Source organism: Ailuropoda melanoleuca, chromosome 6 (assembly GCF_002007445.2).
Source record: "Ailuropoda melanoleuca isolate Jingjing chromosome 6, ASM200744v2, whole genome shotgun sequence".
Taxonomy (NCBI): domain Eukaryota; kingdom Metazoa; phylum Chordata; class Mammalia; order Carnivora; family Ursidae; genus Ailuropoda; species Ailuropoda melanoleuca.
The window spans coordinates 9,403,651-9,429,807 of record NC_048223.1 but is presented as its reverse complement, the minus strand read 5'-3'; the positions used below and the strand labels follow the sequence as shown (position 1 = coordinate 9,429,807).

At 52.0% G+C, this 26,157-nt stretch overlaps 1 protein-coding gene across 2 annotated transcripts; it reads right to left on the bottom strand.

Annotated features, from left to right (window-relative positions):
- Positions 1–1,526: 1,526 nt before the first annotated feature.
- Positions 1,527–25,934, bottom strand: RBP1 (retinol binding protein 1). Of its 2 annotated transcripts, XM_034661908.1 has the most exons (5): positions 25,669–25,934; positions 24,960–25,138; positions 23,849–23,923; positions 3,600–3,701; positions 1,527–1,770 (listed from the first exon to the last, which is right to left on the bottom strand). In XM_034661908.1, exons 1-5 carry the CDS (start codon positions 25,739–25,741, stop codon positions 1,717–1,719), a joined length of 483 nt encoding a protein of 160 aa, XP_034517799.1. In that variant the 5' UTR covers positions 25,742–25,934; the 3' UTR covers positions 1,527–1,716. The 2 variants fall into 2 exon arrangements, with proteins under 2 accessions (XP_034517799.1, XP_019660295.1); XM_019804736.2 differs by lacking the exon at positions 23,849–23,923 and having other exon boundaries at positions 25,669–25,928.
- Positions 25,935–26,157: the final 223 nt, after the last annotated feature.

Sequence of the window (26,157 nt, the reverse complement as noted above, 5' to 3'; positions counted from 1 at the left end):
TGAGTGAACGGCCTTTATAAGGCTCTTTGCCTTTGTTCTATTTTTAGAGCCAAACCAGAGCGAAGGTGAAGGGGTCTCTATAATCTTCGACAATTCTGGGTTTTCATTTCCTTGGTCTAGGCCAGGGGCATGACCTGGATAATAAAACATTCAACATCTCTTACATGTGTCTAAGGCAGGGTATCTCAATTGTGTTGATGTTGTGGTGGGTAATTCTTCGGTGTGGGGGCCGTCCTGGGCATTGCAGGATGTTTAGCACAGCCCTGGCCTGTAGATGCCAGTAGCAACCCCCACCCAAGTTGTTAAACCAAGTGTCTCCAGACGTTGCCAAATGCCCGTGGGCAGGGGCTGGATCACCCTCAGGTCTGGGGCAGTGATTCTCAACTCTAGTGGCATATTAGAATCACGTGGGGAGCTTTAAAAAATACTGGTGTCTGGGTCGCACCTGGAGACACTGATGTAAACAGTTCCGAGGAGCCGCCCAGGTGTATAGGGAGTTCTGGAAGCTCTACAGGTGGTTCTAATGTTTAGCCAGGTCTGAGACCTGCTGGTCTAGTGCTTGGCAGTCTCCAAGTTGTACACACGTTACCAAGCTTCACAAGCCACCTCGGTGGGAGGTGAGGCAGATTGTTAGTGTGGTTTTCTGATCTGAGAAGTGAGATCCAGAGAGTGTGGTGTTACCCTGTGAGTGGGGCTGTTGGAATTCGAACTCTGATCCTCTGACTCCTACCCCAGTACTCTTTCCAAGGGGCAGGGCATAGCTTAAGCAGAACTGCTATCGAAGGGGTCCTGGATGTAAGTCTTCCGTTTCCCAGTGGTTTTCCCTATCCTGGTCTCTCGTCTCCTTACGCTTCAGTTTCCCTGAGTTTCTTTATGCAAAAGAACACTAGCAGTCATTTACACTTTAGAGTGAACACGAGGCTGCTTTCCCTCCTCTAGAGGGATTTGCAAGTTATGTCTCATCTGTAACAGTGAAAAGGAAGGCTTTACGGCAGCCCATAGATGAGGTGGGAATGGTTTTGGGGGTGGTGAAGTATGTGCTCATGATGCCTCTGAAATAAAATCCAACTGGTAATTGCCTTTGATTAAGGGTCACCTCATTCTAACTTTGGCTTGCAATTCTATCCAGTTCCATCTCATTCACAAATAATTTTTAGAGCATCTCCTATGTGTACAATATGGAGCTGGAGATCCCCCTTGGTTGGATCTCCTTAATTAGGCTTAAAGTGCCCAGGGTGGAGGGCATCTTCTCCTGCTTCTGTGGCACTCACCACATTTTGGCCCTGAATGGACATGTAACATGGTAGGTGCTTACTACATGTATAGTTGAATGTGAAGTTATACATCCTGACCCCAAGCCTATGCCCCTGGGGAAAGACCTTACAGGTGCACTGTCAGGACTAAATCTGCAGGTGTATGGATGCATTTCTCCCTCTGCCCAGGGGTGGCATCAGGAGAAGCTACCCTCAGAAGCCCAGAGAAAACTGACCACAGGGGGGTTCTGAAGCTTCTTCAAAACAGATATCTTGAAGAGAAATCACTTTTATTGGGATGGCTTTGTTTTAAGGAAAAGAAAAGAGACAAAGCCAAGAGAGAGCCTCTGCTAACAGATGCCCAGGGGCGGCTGGACATTTCAGCCCCATGCTGCGCAAAGAAGGGCATCCTGGCCTACGGGTCCATGCCGCTCACTCCTCAAGATCCAGGTCTGCCGAAGTTTCAGTGCACCTTCTTGAATACTTGCTTGCAGACCACACCCTGCACTCTCATCTCCTGAAACAAAAGCAGATGCTTGTCACTGGTCAGAGCAACCGCACACTTGGGGCTCGGTGCATGCAGCGGCAGGTACTTGGAAAATACTTAGAGTCTGTTATTTTTCCTCAAGAGTTGGTTTGAATTAACCAATTCCTTGGAAAATCAGTTGATACAGATCCATGGAGATGGGGCTCTGCTATGCCCCGTGGGCAGAGCTGGCTGGGAAACAAACGTAGCTCCAAACTGGCCAACAGGACCCCCTTATACCTCCCCTTCCCTTACTATGCGCAATGGGCCGAAAGGCTTTAAGAACCTCAGGCCTGAGCCCAGGACAGTCTGTGTCCAGGCCTGGAAGAAATCAGGCCCAGACACATGGCTTGAGCCCCAGAGGACTCAGTAGGTTGTCACAGGCCAAGGCTGGAAATGAGCATGGAGACTCCAGCTTCAGCTGCACATTGGAGTACCTGGGGAGTCTGAAAAATGCCTGGGTCCCAGGCTAACCAGTTATATCAGTGTCGCAGGGGGTGGAGCACTGCAATTGCTATTATTAAAAGCTCCCAGGTAGTACTAAAATGCAGCCCAGAATACGCATGCCCTGCCTACAGGGCAGCCTCCACAGAGATGCCAGGAGGAATGACAGCACAGTGTCACCACACGTTGCAAGTGTTTTGTTTTGTTTGAAGGAGGCTGGAAATCTGAATATTTATGTGACATCTCCTAATTTTTAAATTGTTGCCTGAAGAAGTTTGAAGTTCACTGATAGCCAAATAAAAGAGGCCCGAGGCCCTCCATTTGCAACTTCTGGCATTGAGCCACAGAACTACTGAGCAGAAAGAGCCAGTGGAGATCACATCATCGTCCCTCATTGCTCTTCAGTTGAGGAAACAGAGGCCCGGGGAGAAGACGGGCTCAAGGTCATGCACTGCAGCCCCGGCTCTCCGCATTAGCCTAAGCTGCGTCTGAAAGTCATGCCATCATGCCTCGTCCTCCCAGCACTCATACAGCCCACAGTTCTTACAGACTCTGGTCTTTGCAGAACCCCATGTGGTAGGATGGCATTTTGTAGATGAGGCTGACGGAAGGAAGGCATTTACTCAAAGGTACCCAGTGAGTCGGGAGTTTTTTTTTTTCTCAGAAGGAAGGTAGCTGGGGAGTTCCAAAGAGGCAGGAGTGATGGGAGGTCTCCTTTCAGAGGACATGTGTTATTTCAGCCCTCCAGGGGCTAAGACCTTTACTCTAGATTTGTGTCTTTTCCCAGACAATGGGTGGAGTAGAAATGGCTTTGACCAGAGTTCCCAGGCTGGAGGCCCACACCTGAACTGAGAAAGGCTTCTCCTCCCCTGACCTAGAGTGTTGAGGTCATGTCTTAGAGAAGCTTCAAGAATTCTCCGTGGTTCTAGCCTGCCACAACTTGGCATGATGAACAAAGACATCGTTTGGGAGCAAATTTCAGTTCTTCCAGTTTCTAGCTGTGTAACTTGGGTGTAAGCCTCCATGTCCCCATGTCCAAAATAGGAACCCTAACAGTACCTGGCCCATAGGGTTGCTAGGGGAACAGGAAGGGACATGGGATACAAAAGAGCTTGGCTCCACGTCTGCTGCTTTGCAGACGCTCCTCCTCACCTCCTGCCTCTGCCTGGATAACTGAGTCAGCCTTGACCTTGAAAACATATTGCTCAGTTTTTAAAGTCACTCAAGTGTCTTCTCCAGGCCCTTGGAAGAGAAGCTTCGGAGCAGAACCAAGGCCCAGCTGCAGGGCATTCTTCCAAGGTCCATCGGACCTCAACAGTGACCAGATCCTCTGGGCCCAGCTCTGTCCCCCACCACCCCACAAACCAGCAACCTACCAGGTGCAGCTCGTCACCCTCAATCCACTGGGTCCAGCCACGTCCCTCCTTTTCACCCTTCTGCACACACTCGAGCTTGTCCCCGTCCCAGCTCACCGTGGTCTGCCAAGCAAAAGAACATGGTGGTCAGTCTTGAGTGAGCAGCCCCTGGGGGCTGGGGGAGGGGCAGCCCCAACCTTGATAACCCAGGAAGCACTCAAGTCAATTTCTTTACAGAAAACTTGCAGCCTAACTCTGTCCACCATGTGCTCTTATCACAGTGTGCAAATCAGTTTTACAATTTACAAAAACCTTCCTAAATTTCACTTAAAGGGGTCATTGGGAGCGAAAAGGTCATTAGGGTGGGGATCTCAGAGCTGGGGCTGAGTAGGGGGTTGGGAAGGGAGGAGGGGCTTCAGGAGGGCTGAGTGCACAGCAGGTAGGCAGGGAGAGGGCTACCGTCCTGCATCTTGCAGGTGAGGTTGACTTCTCAGAGTACCCTGTCTAGTTTCCAGACCTTTCCTTCCTCCCTCCCTCCCTTCCTTCCTTTCTTCTTTCCTTCCTTCCATTGTTTCAACCTTTGCAAGGTCTTGGGACACCTAAAAACTCGAGCTTGTACTCAAAGAGCTTTCCATCTCATGGAGAATGACCTTAGATACAAATAACCAAATGTTGGGGCGCCTGGGTGGCACAGCAGTTAAGCGTCTGCCTTCGGCTCAGGGCGTGATCCCAGCGTTATGGGATCGAGCCCCACATCGGGCTCTTCTGCTATGAGCCTGCTTCTTCCTCTCCCACTCCCCCTGTTTGTGTTCCCTCTCTCGCTGGCTGTCTCTCTATCTCTGTCAAATAAATAAATAAAATCTTTAAAAAAAACAAAAAACAAATAACCAACTGTAGGTACAAATGCAGCTCTTCCAGGCATCTCTGTGCCGTCTCTAAATCCTCGTGACTGTCCTTTTGAACCATGGATTAGCTTCTCTGTTTTACAGCGTAGGATAAGGGACTGGTCAAGTTCACCCAGGTGGCCAATGACAGAGTCGGGTCAGAGCACAGATCTGTGGGGCTTCGAAGCCCTCCTCCCCACTTAGGCTACACTGCTTTCCTAGGTGTCCAGTGTCACCAGAGGTACAGACCAGATGCTGTGGGATCCCAGAGGAGAGCCAGGGGAGGGGAAGCTCTGGGAGGAGGCAACAGGGCTGGGCCCTGAAGGAGAGGAGGATGGAACCAAAGCAGAGGAGGTACGGGGTGGAGGGGAGCGGTTTTCAGTGCATCAGCATAAGATGAAGGCACAGAGATGGGACAGCATCAGGCATGCTCCGGAAGCTCCCCAGGTGGGCTCCAGGGAACCATGGGAGAACGAGGAGGAAGCTCCCACTGCCCGGCTGGTGCTTGCTGCTACCCCACTCCCCACCCTCGAGCCCTCTCATCTTCCCTGAGCACTTTGTGCCCTGCCCAGATGCTGGGCTTGCTGAAGGGAAGACAGACAGCAGGAGGAGGGAAGCCACAGGGCTCAGCCTATGCCCATGGGAGACTTCATGGTCTTATTGGAGTGGCAAGGGCTCACTCAGATATACAGGGCTCAAGTGTTGGAATTCAGAGGCGAGACAGTCCAGAAACCCATGGTCTGGACCGGGACCTATGTGCAGGTGCAGAGGGCAAGTCCCTTCTTTGCAGCTACCCTCCTCGCCTTGAACAGCCTTTCCATATGTGGCAGTTCCACATTATGAGCCCTGTCTCCCCACTGTAGCAGTTAGGACTCTGTCTGCACCTGTTCGCTGTGTGGCTCTAGGCAAGTCCACCCTTCTCTGGGCCCCAGTGTTCCCATCTATCATAGGAGGAGGCCAGAGGACATTAACTTGGAGGCCTTGGCTCTACAGTGGTAAGGTTCTAGGATCCTTGTGTTCCCACACACGTTTGGACAGTCGGGACAGTCAGCAACAGCCTAATACGGATTCAGGAGAGAAAGAGAAATCTGGGAAACAGGTATGGAGAGAGCGGGGGCACTCCCTGTAGGAGGACCGCCTCCTCCTTCTCCCAAGCCTCGGTCTCCCTGCGGGGCCTGCGGATGACTGCTGCCCTCTGCTGTTGGGATGCAGCCTGCAATGGAACATAGGGCTCCAGGTGGAGCCGGCCGTGAGCGGAATCATCCTGACCTCTGGTCCTGGAGCCTGTTTCCAGAGGGAGACACAGCACAGGAGGACTTGGGGTGGGGACATTCCTTTCTGGGATCTAGAGATGGCTCAGGGCACATGCCCAGCCCCCAGCTAGAAAGAAGTTCCCACTTCCAAATCAGAACGTAACGAAGGATGTTGGATGAGGTGTGTCATGGGCAAAGACCACTAATGAGTCAAGCCACGAGACAAGATGCCCATTCTCTGGGTGCCTTGTCCACAGGAGGTCCGCAGAGGGATGTGGGGACTGAGAGATCGGACATTCCTTGACTTCAAGGAGCTTGTCGGAATACTTGGCTTCCTCATCAACTGCACTTCTCTTTGTGTGTTTATCCAGAAGTCTACTCTGCATACTAAGGGCTCCAGACTCCATCAGAGGCCAGGAGAGGAGTGCTGGTTCCCAGTTACAATATACACACTTCTGCCTCTGCCAGATATGTTAGAGTCAATAAGCATATTCATGCCTTCTGTGCTGGAAAATAAAAGAAACGTACAAAGAAGAGCACAGTAAGAAAAAGAATACCTGTAACCTTGCTTCTTCAGAGATAATTACTCAGACATCTTGATGTATTTATGTCCAGTCTTTTGTTCTATTAATATACATATATATTTGTTTTAAAAAAATTAGGATCACATCATTAATGGTTTTGTACCCTAGTTTCTTCATTTAATAGAAGCAATTTTCCACTTCAATAAATATTCCGCATAAGCATTATTTTAATTGTTACATAATATTCAGGAAATGGCTGCATAATCTGTGGGGCCCAGCACCAAATGAAAATGAGGGCCTCCTTTTAAAAAAATGATTCGGAATTTTAAGATGGTGACAGCAGAGCATTAAACCAAGTGAGGGGCCCTTCCGTGCGCTGTGGCCTGTGTGACTGCACCGGTCACAGGACCAGGAGGCCAAGCCCGCTAGTAGTTCATTGTATGTGTATACTGTTACTTAGCTCACTCCGCATTCTTAGACATTAAGGTTATTTATTATTCTGTGCTATTCTAAGCAAGACTGACTGGCATACACAGTTTTCAACACATCTTGTTCTTTTTTTTAGGCAGGAGGGGCAGAGGGTGAAGGAGAGAGAGAGGGAATCCCAAGCAGGCTCCATGCCCAGCACAAAGCCCCACGTGACGCTCGACCCCACGACCCTGAGATCATGATCTGAGCCGAAATCAAGAGTTGGGGGATGTTGGGGCGCCTGGGTGGCACAGCGGTTAAGCGTCTGCCTTCGGCTCAGGGCGTGATCCCGGCGTTATGGGATCGAGCCCCACATCAGGCTCCTCTCCTGTGAGCCTGCTTCTTCCTCTCCCACTCCCCCTGCTTGTGTTCCCTCTCTCGCTGGCTGTCTCTATCTCTGTCAAATAAATAAATAAAATCTTTAAAAAAAAAAAAAAAAAGAGTTGGGGGATGCTTAACCGACCGAGGCACCAGGCGCCCCTGAACACATCATGTTCTTAGAATAAATTTACAGAGGAAGAATTGTTGCGTTAAAGAATATGCATATTTTTAAGGCTTTTGATAAGTATTGCCAACTTGATCCCTAGAAAGCTCACACCTGTTTACCTTCCAACACCAATGTCAGGGCATGAAGCTTGAAAGTGATGTTCATTAATGTTAAAGTAGGCTTTGCTCCTGAACTAACATGTTACCCTTTCCAGATCATTTGACATCTTTTAATGGGGACCATTTGGATATAAGTAATAAAACACCTTACCAAAAGAATGATGGATAGCAGAATTTCGGGCACCCTGAGAGATGAAGGGATATAGGGAGTGGGTGGAAGGATCTTTGGGTATAGGGGACCCTTTCTTAGAGCCCTACAATCAGGTCCCTTTAAGAGAAGGATCCCTAACACACAAATGCTATGGCAGTTTCCAAGAGAGGCACTTTCTCAACCTCAAGTTCCTATTGACTCTGACCTTGGTTGAGTTAGAACAGAGACAAGAATAATCTCTGAGGCTGAGCTCAGAGACGTTAGGTGACTTTCTCAAGGTTGCCCACCTAACAAGGAAAGAATGTGGGCTGGAACATGAGCCTTGCATGACTCTGTGCCCCACGTTTCCCAGCCTAGGGCGGGGCACCCAGGGATGTCTGCTGAAGACTCGGGTTTGCAGAGACACGCGGGCATTATGCCGAGACTCTGAGCAGCCTCCAGGAGAACACCTTTCAGTTCAATCCAACCATCGTTGGGTGTGGGTGCTGGCAGCCAGAGATGGGTCCTAAAGGGCAGACAGAGAAGTGCCAGGTGCTTACAGCGTGGTTGGCCCTGGGATTAGGGGAAGCCCAGTGGCTGCAATGCCTGGGAGAGCTCCTCATTCTCACAGGAAACATAAACTCGTTTTTTTTCTTTCTATTTAAGTGGGAAGGCATTCCAAACACAGTGAGTAAGGACAAGCAAGCCAGTGCTGTAAAATCTGTCCTGGGCTTAAGAAGAGGGGAGAACAAGGCCGGGGGATAGACAGGGCCACGGTGTGGTCTAAAAACTGGAACTGTGGCCTGCAGCAGGGTTCCAATGCCTGCCCGCGCTGCCTACCCCTGCACACAGCCCCATGGCTCTGATCTGCTGGGTGGAACCATCAGGGAGGGCCCGCACCCTGTGGACCGGGGCAACTGCCAGGCTGTCCTCCAGGTTGAAGAGGGCTGGGAGGTGAGCCATCATTTGTGCCGGGGTGCTGGTACCTGCTCCCTCTCACTGTACTCCTTCCACTTGCATCAGGCTGGCTCGGTCCTGTCAGCAAAGAACATGTTCCTTGGGGCCACCAGACCTGGGACCTCTGTCACTAGCTATGAGGAATGACTCTAGGCAGTGGGAGGCACCCCATCAACGAAAGAGGATTAATGTTTGTATTGTGGCTGACTGTTTCATGGGTGGCCCCCGGGGGTCACATAGTCACACCCTTGGGAAGTCCCCTCCCACACTGACCCTGGCCTTGGCCGTGTGGCTTGCTTTAGCCAATGGGACGTGATGCAAGCAGCACCTTTATAAGCACCTGTACGCTGGGGGCTTGGTCTCTCAGAACCCCCTACCCCCTGGGAACAGAGTTGCTGTGCTTCGAGGAAGGCCAGCCTACTCTACTGGGGAGAAAGGCCAGGGGGAGAAGCCTGGAGACAGGAGAGAGGTTACTGCACGAGAACTGAGGCACCCCAGCCGAGCCTTAGCTACATGCAGTCCCGTGGACCTGCAGAACTGCCCAATCACCCCACAGAATCATGGGAATGCATGGTTGCCCTTTTCAGCTATTAAGTTTGGGGTGGTTTGCTATGTGGCATTAGACAACCAAAAGACCTACTTTACTAAGTTGTGCTGAGGATGAGAGAAAAACTAAATAAAATGCATAGGGCTGGCATATGAGGCACTAAGGCATAGTAATCAAGACATCCAGAGCTTGGATAGGGAGGGCATTTGCTGGTCCAAGTTGAACTGTAACTAAAATCTTTATCTGAGTTGGAGGTTTGTGAGGAACTGATGGACAGGCTATTCATCGTGGCTAAATGTTTCAGAAGTTCCTTCTCTTCCAGGAGCCTTGGACCCAGACCCAAGAGGAGACCTTGCAGGGGGCTGCCTGCTGAGCTGGGCGCCCCGGAGCACTGCAATGTCCCCATCCTTAAAGCCCAACTAGTTTTTCAGCAGAAGATCCATTTGGAGACTTCCCACTGATAGCAGTGATGGCTCCAAAAAGGTGATTTTCTTCTCTCACTTGGCTATCCCATATTCACTTTTGGTGGGCATGGAGTTTTTTTAAGCTTTGTATCCTGTGGGAATAAACCAGCCATTCCCCAGAGGATCAGATTTGTCCTAAGAACAGAAAAGAGGGGTGGGGAGTCGGGGAGGAGGAGGATGACCTAAGAACAGATGAGGGGAAATAGGAAAGAAGTAACGTTGGAAGGAGACCAGGTAAGAAACAACGGTCCCTTGTTTGCTTCTGATAACCCCTGATGACAACCTTCCCCAGCACCTAATAACTCATCTTATGACCTCCTTCTGCAGTAAGAGCCAGCCACCTTCGCTGGACCAGGAGCAGGGACATCTAGGACAAGGATTCACTTGCCCTCTGAATGCCATGTCTGAAAGGGTGTTGAAGAGGTCATTCAACCCAGTTTCCCAGCTCAGACACTCACTACTGCTTAACGCATTTAGCCAGAGTCTAATGGGGGAATTTGAGGCAAAAGAATGTTCCAGATGGTTTCCAAGTGGCATGAGAAGGGAGACACCTGTGGGGACGAAGGTGGACGAGGACAGGCAGTGCTGCCTCCACCCCCACCATGGGCTCTGGGACTCCACCTTGGAAACGAAGCCCAGACAATTCCAAGGAGAAGGGGGAGTCTAGCCACCTTTAGTTCCTTTCTTCTTTTATTTTATTTTTTTATGATTTTATTTATTTATTTGTCTCAGAGAGAGAAAGAGAAACAGAGAGCACACAAGCAGGGGGAGCAGCTGGCAGAGGGAGAAGCAGACTCCCTGCTGAGCAAGAAGCCTGACTCGGGACTTGATTCCAGGACCCTGGGATCATGACCTGAGCTGAAGGTAGGTGCTTAATTGACTGTCCCTTCAATTCCTTTCCTAAGTAATCCTCACCGCAGAGACCTGCAGTTCTGCAAAAGGACTGGAGCCCAGGGCGGTGGGTTGTAAAGTGAAGTCGGTCTAACTTTTCTATTAAAAACAAATAACCTCTAACATTTCGGCCTTGTCAGCAGCTTTCCCAGAAAGACATGCACCTACAGATGAATGAAGACAGCTTTGCATCACTCAGACAAGGAACTGTCACTTCAAAAGGCATTATCCAGCTCCCCTGACCACTTAGAAACCCCAGCTGGCACTGCTGCATGGGGACCAGTGACACAGAAAACCAGGCAGCCTTAAGAAGCACGTCCCAGGGGTCCTGAGGCCCCCTTGCCCCTTGCAGATGACCTGTACTGGGAGTGACAGACCATTCCCACTAAACGGACGGATCTCTTGGCAGTGGCCTGGCATGGTCTACAAAAGGTGGGATTCAACCTGCCTCCCAGGGATCTGTGACAGTTGTTAAAGCTCCTACATGCCCCAGACACCCGTTCCAATGAGCAGGGGAAGGATCGATCACTGACCCCTCCACACTTGCCCACGCAGCTCTAGCAAGCCCTGTGCTTATGGACCCACCTCCCGGAGATGGCTAGGACCGAATCTCACTGTCTCTGTGGTTCCAGAGCCAGGTCAGAAGGGAGGCAGCCATGTGTGCAAAAGCCAGAGCCTGGACTGACCCAGGTCTGACTCCAAAGCCTGTGTTCTTGAGATTTTGGAAGGGGTGGGGGACTGAAAAACCAGACAGTGAGTAGACACTTCCTGTACATGATGTGAATTGCTAAAAGATGCAAATTGGCCATGCCTCCTGGAGTTTGACTTTAAAGTGTGCTTCACCCTCGGAGGGTTCCTGGGACATTAAGGAGGTTCGCAGCCTCTGGTGCCTGTGTTAAGTAAGTGAGCAGATGAGGTCAGGGAAGGTAACAGAGAACCTGTCAAGTGCCAGGTACTTCTGTTTCGCTTGAACTTCAAGCTTTAGAGCTGACAGAAATTAGACTTAGTGTTAGACTTCGTTAGGTGACCAGCCTAAGTCTCCTGGGGTTATGGGCTGAGCCATCACTTGGATCCAGTTCTTTCTGGCAGAGAAGTCCCCTCGCTGCCCATGAGGCAAGGCCAGGTGAGCGATGTGCTCACTCCTCATCTCCTGATCCACTCCTAGGAGGCTGGCAATTATCTAAAATCAGCACATTAGGGGGCTGGGGTGGGGGGACGCCAATTCTCTCTAAAGGCAGATTAAAACTAAATTAATAAGGCCTTCGAATGTGAATGAGTAATTAGAGACATAAAAGCTGTTTTAAAAGCAAATACTGCAAACCAGTAAAGCCACAACGAGGCCTTTGTGGGCATGAGAGAATGAGCTGCTAATGCCACGGAGGAGCCAACAGCGAATGGTAACAACTCTTAGGACAAACAAAATGCCAAAATGTTAAGACTAATCTTGACATGTCATTTTTAAAATTCCTTAAACATTCCGTTAAGTACTCAGGATCAATTTTATAACAAGAAGCCCTCAGAGAGCTCAAGGCCCTCTGAGGCCAACGTTCTGGATGAGGAGGAGGGGAAATGGGTCTGGGGAAGGTCACAGGGCTCATGTGGACCTGTGCTCAGTCAATCTAGGGACCTGGGACTGAGTGGCCCAATCTAGGGACCCGAAGGCTGGGCTGGACCCCAGCTGTGCCAAGAGCAGCTTAGCCTGGAGGGCAGGCAGTCAGGGAAACTGGGATTGACACCACTGGCATTGTGCGTTGGGCTGTGTGGTGGGTCCCCAACCCAGCCTGGAGGGTCAGGGACGGCTTCCTGGTAGAGGTAAGAGCACCACTGTCATTGTCACCATCACCATCATTACCCTCACGACATGTGCTGAATACTCAGTACGTGCTGGAGCAGTTACATTTCTCCCATTTTACAGATGTGGAAACTGAGGCTTTCGGGTCACCCAGCCATATAGTAGGGAGATGAGATCTGACTCCAGAGTCTATGTTCTTGGCCACTGTGCTCTGCAGCTGCCTGACCTCAGCCGACCCTTGGAATGAGCAGGGTTCTCCAGCATGGTTCTGTGCAAGGAAACATTTGGCAGCTGTGGGTTCGACATCTGCACACTAGCCTTGGGTGCTGGAAACAGAGGCAGGTAGGCAAGGACCCTGCTCTAAGGAGCACAGACTATGAGAGAAGACAAGCAGAGAATTTCGGCAGAATGGCAAGTGCTGGGTAGAGGCAGGTGATGGTAGTTGCGGAAGGGGAAGGCGTCTCATCAGTCTCTGAAATAGGGACAGAGGTCCGTCAGGGAAGGCTTTCTGGAGGAGGTAATTAATGCGGGGGGTTATGCTGGAATTGACACCAGAAAACACCATGATAGTTAGGTTAAGAAGAAGAAATAGGAAAAGAGTAATGAGGGAATCCCAGGCAGAGCGAATAGCCTGGACAGATGCAGCGAGGCCAGGGCTGCATGAGGAAGGCTTCTAAACGAGCTTTGCCCAGCCGGACTCTCTCAGCATGATCCTCCCCATGGAGCCTGACCCTGCACCTCTGACCCCAAAAGTTACTGGGGAGATGACTCAGCCTCTCTTTTCCTGCACTTTGTATCTTTGTGGCTCCAATCAGCCAGACCTGGTGCAATGGACAATCCGGATGTTTGCTTATCTGGCAAGCAGAGGGGCCTGCTAATTGAGCCAGGGCCAGGGGTCAGCTTATTATCCAGTCCACCCTTGGGGAGGGTGGGAGGCGGGGGGACAGAGTAAGGGAGGAACCATCCCAGGAACCAATGTCCCAGGAACCCTCCGGAGAGTGCTGGGAGGGGCTGCGCAGGGCAGAGTTGAGCAAGACCTCATCCCTTTCACAGGAGCCTCTGGTTTCTACTTTTTATCTTTCTTTTCTTTTCTTTTTTTTTTCTTCTACTCTTTTATCTTTCAAGGTAAACAGAAACAAACAGCTCCCCCAAGATAAGAGATGCTAGCTCAGTAACTGAGGAGGACTCGTCAGCGGGTCAGGATCTCTCAGCTGAGGGCTCTTTGGGGTCTGGGAGCCTTTTACTCATGGCACGATACCAACACCCACCTTGGAATTTTCGGGGAGAAAATGCATATTACCACTTGTAGAATGAATGAACAAATGGCAGAAAACATTCTAGGGGTAGTCATAATTTTTCGGGCAATGAACACATTTTTTTTTAGACAAAATATCCCAGGCAATGTAGCTGTTTATTCTCCCATAGATGAGCCTTATAGAAACGGGTTAGCCATAGTGTGCTTCTGACTTAGTCATCACGCCCAGGGCCACACAGGCCAGGAAGCATACGAGTCCTGGTTTCACCCCCTTCGGCCCAACTCCGAACCCACGGCCTGCCTACCGTTCCCACATGAGCATCTCGCTGCCACGGATGCCATTGCTGCCAAAGAGTGCCTGGCAGGCTGTGGGGCTGGGTGTGGCCGGGCCACCAGACCGCAGCTTGCCTGCCTGAGCTGGGCATTCGGGGGGGGGGCCATGACAGCCTTGGAGAGATGCAGGCCTGAGCCCCAATCCATCCTTTCCAGCAGGGAGACCCTGAGCAATGGACCCCGCCTCCTGAGCCTGCATGCCTTCACCTGCAAAGCGGGGCTGGCGAGCCCTGGCACAGAGCAAGAGCCATCAGAATGCAATGACACAAGGCGCTGCAAGGACCCATTTCAGCACTGGCCACAGAAAATACTCGATGAGCCGTAGTTCCCTCTGCGGCTGGCCTGGCCCAGCCGGTTGTCTACGGCCATGGAAAGGCACACACCTTTGCAGGCCCACCTCCGCTGACGTAACTCGGTCAGCTCTTCTCTGGATGGCCACTGTCTTTGACACCCACGTCACCACCTCCAGAGTTTGGAGGTGTTTCCTGGAGGACACAGTTTACAGGATGAGAGAATTAATAGTACCAGCTCCCACCGATAGACTAGACGACTGCAGGCTTTCCTCACCATGAAATAGTACGTATTCCTGACTTTATAATTATCCCCATTTCACAGACAAGTAGAGGCATGGAGAGGTGAAATAACTTAAGGCCACCCAGTTTGTAAGTGGCTTAGATGGGACTCCAGAGTCAACGGTCTGGCTCAGAGCTACACGGGTTATGACTCAGCCCCGGTGCCAGGCCCTGCTTCAGAGGGAGTTGGGCCGAGGACAGCCTCCACCGCAGAGAACAACATGCAAAGCAGACGCCGCTCCTCTGGCCCGGACAGTTCCATCCCCTGACACCACTACTTCTCTGGGGACACTGCATCTGAGATTCCAAAAGCCTCGCAGAGAAATTGCTCCAGAGCTGTGAGCCTTAACATAACAAGGATGCCACCCTTCTCTGGTAACAATCCGGAGTCAGGCCAGGATCCAAATTCTGCCTCCAGCAGCATCCCATCTCAGACCAGTGATCTTTGTTCTGCCTTTCAGTCATCTCATGTACAATATAGGAAGAATTCTGGCATCTTCCTGATGCAATTGTGAAGATTAAAATAATTCACGCAAAGAAAGTGCCTAGAATTCCTAGCACGTGGGAAACACCCAACAAACACTGTTGTTAAATGGCAAATAGATCTTCAGTGATATGATCTACCATTTATATTGTTTGAGGCCCTGCTATTTTTACTTAACACTCATTTGACAAACACATTGGAGCCCTCTGTGCTAGGCACCGGACATGCAAAGTGTGGGCCCCACTGTCTAGCATCTCAAATGCATTAACAAGTGTCGCAGGTGCTCTGGGAGCAATGGCTGCAGAGAGGGACAGTGAAGCAGGAGAGGATGAGGTGGGATGGGGGGTCAGGACAAGATTGGTGGAACAGTTGAGCCCGGGCTGGTCTTGACCAATGGCTATTTATCTGGCCAGGAAAGGAAGCAGGGGACTTGGCCCAAGGAAGTGAGCAGAGAGATGCAAAGGGGGATGGCAAGTGAAGGCACCTGCCTGTGGTGGGATGGGGCCAAGGATAAGGAGTGAGGTAGGGAACAGAGCTGGAGAGGCAGCCACGGCCATGTCCTCAAAAGCCTGAGCCCCCTCCGGCCTTTGGCTGTCAGCACTGAGGAGCACCTGGGGGTTAGGCCAGGGAGTGATCTGATCAGATTCCCTTTTTAGAATGTGAAGGATGGCCTGAAGTGCTGAGGATGGTGGATGGGAGATCACGTGAAGAAATAACTCGTGGAAAGTGCAGAGCCTGGTGCGTGGGAGTAAAAGCAAAGGGGGTTGCTTATTATTTATTATTATTGTTGTTGTTATTGTTACCGGCATGAGATATTCAGAGCAGTGGGGGTGGAGGAAGGGGAAAGAGATGCTAAGAAGCAGAATCTATGGAACTTGTCGACTGGTTGCCCATAAACACTTTTCATTTATCTTCACAGTGATCATTTATGCGGCTACGCAGTGGTCTATGGAATTAAAAAGCCACAGTCACTCTAGTCACCTGTGGGGTTATGTGGCATTTAGCAACACCGGCAGGAGGCAGCCAGCTCTGTCAACCACACAGGGTCAGGGGTCAGAGAGAAGTGAAGTTGAGTCCCCGGGCTATGGGTAACCAGCAGTGTGACCCCGGGTGGGTAAAATGAGAATAATACCCCCTCTCCAGGATTGATGGGGGATTAAATAACATACGTCAAGTGCTGGGGCAGAGCTTGCCGCGTGGAAGCCCCCGGATGGTGGCTTGTGCCTCTACGTGGGTTGCTGGGGATTATTACCACGCAGCTACAAACAAATACCTTCGTACAAATAGATGTAGCTTTTTTTCCCCTTTCTTTTGAGTGCTTTTCCTGGAATATAATCACGTAAATGGGATCTGTGAGACAAAGAGCAAGATGATTTTTCTGACTCATTGTGCACCATCAGATGGGATTTCTCCCTCATCATTTCCTGCAGGCAGAGCCAGTTTTGTTGTTAAGGCTGGTCAAGGTGGGTTTTGCCGTCGGGAGTCTTCTCCACCCCTGCCCTCACACCTTCTATGTCCATCTGGTTTATACAGCTCTTCCCCAGAGTCTCCTCTGCTGTCTTTGGACCCTCAGGTCAGGAAAGAAGGGGGGCAGGGGGCAAGGAAGGACAGACTCATTGTTATCCCTGTATGAAAGACAACTAGCACGCTAAGGTATTTGCTCATTAAAGGAAACACCTAGAAAAGTCTTCGGATATTTAACCAAAATAAATGTGCTCTAGTGTTGGAATTCCAGGCAGCATGACAGAGCCCTGGGGTTCCTGCTTGGAGGACGGGGGGTGATGTGTGTGTGAATATGTGTGTGTGCACGCATGCGTCCTCTAGCACAACTCAATCTGTATGACAGATCGCTACAAAAATGCTTCCCAGGGAGGAAGCTATTGTGAACCAGGCACAGTGCTTGCTATCAGAGTTTTCAATCAACTCCAAGTCAAAGAGGAAGAAATCCCCAAGCCCATGTGAAAGGTTAGCAACTGGACCTGTATTGCAGGGGCTGGTGACCAGAGAAGCCTTCCATGGGGCGAAGGGGCCCGGAAGACAGTCCTCAGCTTACAGCCTCCAGATGGCTGTGGGGAGGGCAGAGGGGGTTTCCTGCCCACTCACCTCTTTTGGTTCCAGGCCCTGTGACTGCTTCAACCAATAGAATAGAGCAAAATATTGCTCTATGACTTCAGAAGCTAGGCAGATCACAGCACTGTCTCACCCTTTTGCCTTGTTCTCTTGGCCCTGTCATTCTTGGGTCCCAGCCGCCATGATCTAAGGAAGCACAAGCAGCCAGGAGACAGTGTGAAGGGCCAAGGAAAGGGGGTCCTCCAGCTCCCTGCTGGCAGGACACGCAACAAGGACCAGCCACCCCCTTTGGGCTCTGCACAAATTGCAGATTCATGAACAAAATAAACCACTGCTACTGCTTGGAGTGTGGGAGCACCAAGTTTTGGAATGGTCTGTTGCACAGCAATAGAAAAATGAAAGAATTCACCACCACACTGAATTTTCACAACAATCCCATCCATGCTGCTACCGCTGGCTCCTTTTTACGGGTGAGGAAACAGAGCTGGAAGGTGGACCCAAGATTCAAATCCGGGGTCATCTCAAAGCCAGAGCTCCTAAGTGCTCCATTGTAGCCCATTCTTGCCCATACACTATTGGCACCTCTGGGCACACTGCACACCCCACTGGCATCCTTTACTCGGAGCTCAGTTGCAGACCATCGTGGGCCGCTGCGAGTTTGGCATCCCCAAGAAGATTCCAACCGCAGGAACTGGACTGCATCTCTCTGCTCTCATTCAGCCCACAGAACCAGGCACCCGGAGCCCCAGCACAGGCTTATTACGCCAAATCATAACCAGCTCATCACAGGATCCTGGGCACGGGCCAGCCCACTTCCTCATTTTTCTTTCTTAGTAGTTATCAAAAGCATTCAGCATCATCTGGGAACTCAACAGAAAAACCCATTCTTGCGTCCACTCCAGACCTTCGGAATTGGAAACCCAGGGGGTGGGCAGCTCAAGTTTTAGAACTACAACTCTAATTATTGATGCAATTTCTTTTTTATTTTATTTTATTTATTTGAGAGAGAGAGTGAGTGAGTGAGTGAGAGAGAGCACAAGCAGGGTGAAGGGCGGAGGGAGAAACAGACTCCCCGCTGAGCAGGGAGCCCAGTGCGGGACTTGATTCTGTGACTCTGGGATCATGACCTGAGCCGAAGGCAGATGGTTAACCGACTAAGCCACCCAGGCGCCCCTACTGATGCAATTCTTAACTCATGATCTGTGGACTCTGAAGGTCTGAGGATGTTTTTAGACGCAAGTGACAAGAAAGTAGTTCAAAGAGCAGAAGACGAAAGAAAGGGAATGTCTTGGCTGGCTCAAGCACATGGAGAGTCCTGGAGATGGGCCAGTGTCAGGGGCTCCAGCAAACCCCCAGCATCACAGTTTCTCTCTCTTTCATTTCTGCTTCTCTGCTGGTCTCATCTCTTTCCCTTCTGCTGGATTTCCCCATGCAGCCATGCGACGTGGCATGGCACTTTACATCCCGCCAGCTTATGAACTTGAGAGGGACTAGAACACAGCTCTCTGCCAGGGTCCCTCAATTAAATCCCAGGAAAGGGTGAGATTAGGTCACATGTACAACCATGTGACAGGTCATGGGACACTGTCATCACCCTGGCTTAAGGTGCTCATCCCCTGAGAGACAGTGTACCATGATTTGCAACTCCTCCAGACCCCAGGTGAGTGGGGGTGTAACTCCCAGCAGAACAGGAGATGCTTCTTTGGGTGGGTGGTCAGAAAAACAAACAGGGGTAACTGCCCCAATTGTCACCTGGCCATTGTGATTACTTTGCCCTCAGTCTAAGGCATCAGAAGGGCTTTTGGCCTCTTGTTGCACACAGTATTGTGGCTTCACAAGGCACTGTCCCCTAGACGATCTCTATACTCCTCAGAATTTGCCTTGTGAGACAGGCAGAGCAGCAACCATGATGCCCATTTCACAGATGTGAAGACAGAGGCGTATCCAATCATTTAAGGTCACTGTCAGTTGGGTGATGGAGGAGGATTCAAACCCAGACTCTAATACCAGCACGCCTCTCCACACCTCAGGCCTTGTCAGTACTCCGTGCTCACCTCTTGGGGTGGGGGGTGCGCTGGGCTCACAGTAAGGAACTGAGATGCTGGCCCTCAGCAGAGCCCTTCGGGAGACCTTGTAATAGAGCGCTTTAGAAATAGAACAGTTAAAATCCTTCCTCTGCCACCAGCTGGCTGGGGGACCCGGGCCTAAAAAGGCTCTTCACCTCTCTGAGCCTCAGAGTCTCATCTGCAAAATGGGCACAATGACACTTACAGAACAGCATTTGTTGTGGAGACCAAAAGAAGCGAAGTGCTAAGATCATTTGCTACAGGCCTGGCTCTTGGTAAGGATTTACTGCATGTTATTTTCCTTTGTTCCTGCCTAACAAAAAACAAAACTTAACACAACAGTGTGATTCTTGAAAGCTGCTTTGTGCATTTTATTTGGGTTGCTTTAATTCTTCCTGTAATCCTCAAAAGCATGCTGCTGACACCGATTTCAAAGGTCGGAGAACTTTAGCTAAGACATGAAAGAGACTCCCTGTTTCCCTTCTGGAAAGGACCCAGCGGAGGTCTGGGGGCCTGATCTGCGGCCCTCTGGAGGCCCCCAAATCTGAGAGCATTCATGGCTTGGTGGCCCGGGGGGTTAGTTCTGCCCTCGGCATTGTGGTTTTTAAAAAATACGAACCAGCAAAAATCCATTAATGAGTCAAGAACAGGATCAGAAACCTGGCAAGAGTTTAGACCAAAGTGTTAACAGCAATTTGGTGGATTTCATGCACTACCGTATATAATTAGATGGATGCATGGGGGGATGGATGGAAGGATGGATGGGGGATGGGAGGAAGGAAGGCAGGGTGGGAAGGGAAGGAAACACATGGTTAAAAGAGAGAGAATTCAGAAAATCTATAAACACTGATATGGAAAGATGCCCAAGACGTAGCACTGAGTGAGAAAACAACGCACCAAGGAGTGGATTTCTTTCTCTCCTTTTTTTAAAACTGATCAATAGATAGACAGCTTCTATATTCGAGGGAGAGTTCCAGCAGATCCACAAAGTCAGTAGCAGCGATAACCTCCGGGGAGTGGGAATGAGGCCAAGTGGGGGAAGGGGCCCTTTCCTTTGCAGTCCACTCTCTCCGGTGCTATTTGAATTCTTTTTTTCCTTTTACAATAAAAACAAAGAAAGCAACGGAGGGGCGGAGGGCTGGGAGAGCGGCAGGGAGGCTCTGTGGAAGGGGTCATCCTGAGTTCACGGCTGGATAGGAAGGAGAAGCCGCAGCCAGGGGGGCGGCGCCAGGCTCCCACGTGAACAAAGGTGCCCCCTCCAGGGAAAACGTGACCCTGTGTCCGTGGTGGGATGACAAATGGCCCTTCTGCCCCCACGGCGCAGAGCCGGGCTCATGGCTGTGATTCCTGACCGAGGCTGCCTTCTAGCACAGCCGCGGCTCCTGTGGGGAGAGCTGGGAACAAAGAACCGGGCGTGGGGAGCACTTCCTGAAGTTGAGGAGCACCTTCCTCATTCAAGCTCCCCCACCCTGCCAAAGCTACATGTGCTAGATGTAATCCGTGATATTGGGTTCAAACCCGGCCTGGGCGTGCTGGACAAAGGTGAGCAGGAGGGCACGCGGGGCAAAGCCACACCGGTCTTCACATATTTCCACCAAAATGACAGCCCCTGCTGCTTGCGGGGCACGTCAAGTCTTAATCAAACAGACTGGGAAATATGAGCTGAGAGGCGCTGGGACAGAGGGATCTGCATCCCCCAGCCCTTGGGCTGGGGAGGGGAGACCGGAGAGCCATTCCTAGTGGCTCTGGGCACGGATGGCAATACCCACGGGGGTCAGATGACCGGCCCCAGGCAGCCAGTGACACATGGCCCTCTACAGCAGACATTCTGGTTTCCCCACTGTCTATGAAGATGCAGGCACGCAGAAATGTTTCTTTCCTCCAGGGCAGCGGTTCTCAAGCTTCAGCAGTATCAGAGCCATGGGGAGCGCTTATTTGAACTCCAGACCGCCAGCCCTGCTCTCAGAGTGGCTGATTCAGTGGGCCAGGGCTGTGGCTGGAGAATTTGTGTCTCTACCTAGTTCTTGTCCGCTCTGGGACCACCACTCTAAGGAACCCACAGGGCAAACAAAGACAACGGCCACTTGATCCCTGCCCTCAGGTAACGGGGTAGGGTGAGACCTGCAGGGAGCTGGAGAACGTCCTTTCTAAAGGGAGCACTGTGACAGCGTCCCAGTGGCCCACGCAGCACCCATGGTGGAAGAAATGGGCACCCAGTGTTTTCAGCTATCTTGATGTTGTTGGTAAGAACAGCAAGAAGTATGGATTTTTTATGAAATCTTGCAATCTTTGGCAATCATTGGCAACTGGCTCTGAAATTTTTCAAACACTGTGCAGGCCAAACGTAACACATCTGCAGGCCAGATTTCACCTCCTGGCTGCAGTTCTAGAGCACAGATAATGTTCCCATAGAAGGGGGCAGAATCAGAGGTCACTGAGCCAGCAAGCCCCTGGGCCCTCTGGGGAAGGATGTCAGTCTGACTGCACGCCTCCTGGCCAGGGGTCCTTGCAGCCGGTGGGAGCCACATCTAGGCTCCCTGCTGGGTCCTCATCACTCCCATCTTCCCCAGCCACACCTCGCACTCCAGTCTTTGTGGACAGCCCCTTGCTCACCTCCAAAACCGTCTCCCAACTAGACCTTTTCTGACCCTTGGGCCTTTGTGCCTACGGTTCCCTTGGCCTGGAATGCTCTTATCCCTTCTCCACATCTGCCCTAATTCTTGCTGGTCTTTCAAGGCCCCCCTCAACTGGGCAACTTCGATGACGGCTGCCTCCTCACTGCTCCGCCCCATGCTTCTCAGCCCACTGTGCTTCCATCACTGAAAAAAGTGGCCTGAGGCTGCAACCGTCTCCTCCACTGGCCTGGGTGCTCCGGGAGGCCTTGCTGCCTCAGGGTCCCCAGGGCTGAACCGAGCCTGGGGTGGGACAGGTCTGAAATAGCATTTACCAACTGCTGTTCTCTTGGCCTTGGCCTTCCTCTTGTCCCCTTTCTGTTTGCCTGACTATTTCCTGTCTGTCCTTCAAGCTACAGTTAAGACTACTTCCTGTGGGAACCTTCCCTGACCTCCCAGACCCAGTAGGGGGTCCTCCTCTGACTGTCCTGCCCCCATCCACATAGCAATCACGGTGTGACCAGCCTCCCCACTGCACTGAGCTCTTTGAGGTCAGGAATCTTGTGCAATCATCTCAGTAATACAGGGGTTGCAAAGATAGAGTAAGCACCATGAAATGTTTGTGGGACCAAGAAAGGGATGAACAAAACATGAATGGATGATCCCAGGTGAGAAATGAGACCCTTGTAAGGGTCTGGGAAGGAAGCTTAGAATGCAGCCAGGCTGGTGCTGAGAACAGACTGGCCTCCTCCTGGCTGCTGCTTCTGGCTGGTGGGTGCAGAGTGTGTGGAGCAGAAGGGGCAGCGGTGAGAGTTATCTCTGGCAACTGCCTCGCCCAGGACCCCCCGGGGCCCTAGAGACCTGAGCCACTGCGGCCTCTTGGCAGGCAGATGCTCTGCATTTGCAAGCCTCCAGCCAGACAGTTGCTGTAATTCTATTATCCTACACCCAGCCCGGCCATGCTCTTCCCTGTAGGCCTCCAGCCAGTTGGCAGCCCGGAGAGGAAGGGCTTCTCTGCAATGCGAAGGGCCAAGGGGAGGCCAGAGCAGAGGGGCCGTCCAGCCCCCCAACAGCAACAGCAAGGTAAGTGAGTGCCATATACTTGACAGAGGGCTGCACTGAGTCCTGCGACAGCAAAGGTGACCATGAGTCCTAGTCTAATCCCATCTGGTTTGCCTGGCTGCTGGACTCCCCAGTCTGGTCACCTGGGTTGTCCTAATGTCCTACTGCTGGGCTGAGAAAAGAAGGCAGCCATGTGCCCCTTCCTTTGTGTCTGAAACCCTCCCTTCTACCCCTTTTGTCTTGTGTAGACGTCACCTCCTCCAGAAGTCCTTCTGGGATCCCCTCCTCTGGGTACTTCCCTTTGTCACCCCTGATCACACGATGTTCTGACTGTGTGTCTATCTCCACCACAAAGACTGAGTTCCTGGACACCAGGGACTGCAACATTCTCCTGCACGTGCCCAAGCCTGGTGCAGTGACGGGTGTGGGAGGACGGCGGCAAGTACGGGGCAGTGGTTAACGGCAGGGACTCTGCAGCTGACAGACAAAAGGCAAATCCTCCCTCTGCCACTTACTTCTCTTCCCCAACGTCTCACAACAAGAAATCCTGCCTTGGTTTTCTTATCTGTAAAATGGGATTGAAAACAGTATCGTGAATAGTGAGTTAAAATAAAATGTAACAGGACATGGTGCACAGTCCGCCCTCGATGAGCACTAGTGAGTATGACTAGGTGATCAATTAATGTTTCACGCACTATCGGCTGAGGGAGGGAAGGCAAGACGGAAGATGATGAGCCAAGTAAGTACAAGCCAGCACATTCCAGAGGCTGTGGTGACCCAAAACAAATAGGGATGTGTGATGTGCTCTGTGAGTACCCTAAGAGTACTCTCTGGGGTACTCGGGGGGCAAGGCGTGTTCTGACAGCACAGCCGCATGCAGCAGGCCAGATCTGGGCAGTGATCTGAAAAGCAGGGCCCCACCTCACCGAGGCAGATGCCGTCTGCTGGTCTCCTTTCCCACTGTGAGCCCCGCCGGGGATTCAGAGGCCTTATGTCCTTTAAAGGCACAACCTGACACGTTCCTACAATACCACTGGCCTCTCCAAAGACACTCGCTGCTGGCTACTCCCTCTTCTGCCATCATGCCAAACAGCAGACTCAGACACTGATTCCTGACTACTGTCAGATGAATCAACAAGGGGGGATGAGGAGTCCAGGCCTCCCTTCAACCAGTCCCTTCAACCACAGTCCCAGCAAACCTCCACCCTCTGGTTTCTGCAAAGGCGACCAGCAGAGAGACGCCTGGCAGAGAGCAGGAGGGTGGGCTTCAAAGTCCAAAGGCCTAAGGTTCAAATCCTACCTCTTGCAGGTCTCTTCCCCCCTCGGAGCCTTGGTCACTGTATATTATGGGGTCACGAATCTCTTCCTCACTGGGCTGTGTGTAAAATAATTGGCACAGTGTAGGACACACAGCAGACCTTTGGTAAATGGCCAGAGGGGGAGGGGAAAAGGAGGGGGAGCACCTATCGATAAGCAAGGCAGCTGCCCGGGGGTGAGCATACGTTAGCTCTGGAGCCGAGACTGTGAAAGGGATTCCGGGAGCACCCTGACCTTCCAGTGACCCAAGAATGTTGATGGAGACTTGGCGCTGACCTTCCAGAGTTTGCTGTGGAAACGATAATTGGGGTCTCCGGGTCATCAGCTTCCCACCCTTGGGGATGGGCTTCCCTTCCCTTCCCTCCCCCTCCTGCACGAGGGCTTCCTCCAGCAAGCCCTCCAGTCTGGGCGGCAGTGGCACTGACCCACTGAGTAGGGGCTGGCTGCAAAGTTCAAAGGGAGCTCATCAGGCAGTGGAGGACTGGACGGGGAAGGGGACCGCCAAGAGCCAGGTCTCAGTTTGGGGAGGAGATGGGGCAGGTCAGAGGCTTCCGGGAGATCATGATGTCCCCTGCTTCCTAGAGTGGCTTCATGCTAGATCATACAGAAAGTTTTACACTTGAAAAGGATTCCCTGTGTTTCTTCTTTCCTTCCTCCATCAGGCCACAGTACAGGCAGAGGAGAACAGAGTCAACAGACTTGCGGGCATTCCAGCCCAGCCCCTCCCTCGCCATGCTATTCTGGGCATGTTACTACTCATCTCTTTGAGACTGTCTCCTCTTCTGTAAAATGGGCACGCTCAGACCTCCCTCACAGGCTGCTGTGAGGATTAGGTGAAGTCAAATGTATAAAGCACCTGGCTCAGTGCCTCGACACAGTAGAGACTCAACAAACCGTAACCTTCATAACCATGGCTATCTGGTTTGGACAGAGGGGTATGCTTGATGAGTCCGCGCTGTCAACTTTGTGGGCTGGCAGGGCGAAGATCCCTGGCCCCTAAAATATAAGAGCCCTCGCTCCCCTCCCAGAGGAAGTAGCCCAGCCTTTGGTCAGGCCCCCTGGCAGGAGATGCCCGTGGATATACAAATCCTCACCAGGCACTTGCGGTCATCTATGCCCGTCAGATCCTCCTCAAACTCCTTCCCAACCTGGAAGTCCATGATATAGTTCCTGAAAGTGCTCAGCGTGCGAATGATCATATGGTCGCCATCCTGCACGATCTCTTTGTCTGGCTTCAGCAAGTTGGCAATTTTGCGCAAGGCCACATTGACATCTGTAGGGGGTGACGGGGGAGAGAGGGGCAAAGAGTTGGCAGGAAAATTCTGAGAACTGTCCCCAAGGTAGTGCGAGCCCCAGGAGCTAGCTTCTCCCTGGGGGCAGGACCTTTGGGGTTCCCTGCCCGCTTAGCGCTGTCTTAGCAGGCAGCCAATTCTGTGCCTTTTTTTCTTTCTTTCTCCTTTTTTTTTTTTTCCGCAACAAAGTTTTCTGCCCTTACGCTGACCCTTTGAAAACAAAAGCTAGCAAACTAAAGCCAGCTTTCCTAATGAAGTTACCCACGTCCAGAGCCAACTATCAGATGTTTACCACTAATTAGCTCTAACAACACCCACCCTCCCAGTTGGTAGCCTGATGGCCACCCTCGGAGCCTTGGCGGCCGAGGCCCTTTCGCTGCCCGGTGCCCGAAGGCTGGCCCCAGGGGCGGCAGGCGGGCCGCGGGCTTGGGAGGGCTCCGGGGAGCCCACCGCTTGCCCTCGAGCAGCTGGCCGGGGAGCCCCGGCCCGAGCGCGGCGGGCAGCTGCTTACCGAGCGCACGCAGGTACTCCTCGAAATTCTCGTTGGCCAACATCTTCCAGTACCCGGTGAAATCGACCGGCATTTCGGGGGGCTACTGGGGCAGGACGGCCACGGAGCGGGGAGGAGCAGCTCTGGGCTCTGCGGGCGCAGCGGCTCCCGACGCGATCCGGATGGTGGGCGGCCCGGAAATGTGCGCCCTCCCGGGGCAGGGGGCTCTGCGGGGCGGCGACAGCTGGATTCCAGGCGCGCACAAAGCCCGCGGGAGGCTCCCTCGCAGCCGTCGCTCCTCCCCCTACGCGGGGGCGGGGCGGGGGGTTGTTTGAGGGCCAGGTTTGTCCCTGGCCCGCGGCCACCTTCATTCAGACCTTCAGGTCGCCTCCCAGTGAAGGAGGAGATTGGGGGGGGGGTGCTTTGTTGGCCCCAACTCCTTGGTTCCTGCGGGATTCCTTCCAACGCCTTGAACTTCTCGCACTCAGCAGCCGCTCCAGGGTTAAGAGT

Coding starts and splice junctions, on each gene's coding strand:
- RBP1 (XM_034661908.1), bottom strand. CDS start 25,741: ATGCCGGTCGATTTCACCGGGTACTGGAAGATGTTGGCCAACGAGAAT. Junction 23,924..24,959: donor TAGATGACCGCAAGTGCCTG/GTGAGGATTTGT, acceptor TTTTACACACAG/CCCAGTGAGGAAGAGATTCG. Junction 1,771..3,599: donor AGGGTGACGAGCTGCACCTG/GTAGGTTGCTGG, acceptor CTTTTGTTTCAG/GAGATGAGAGTGCAGGGTGT.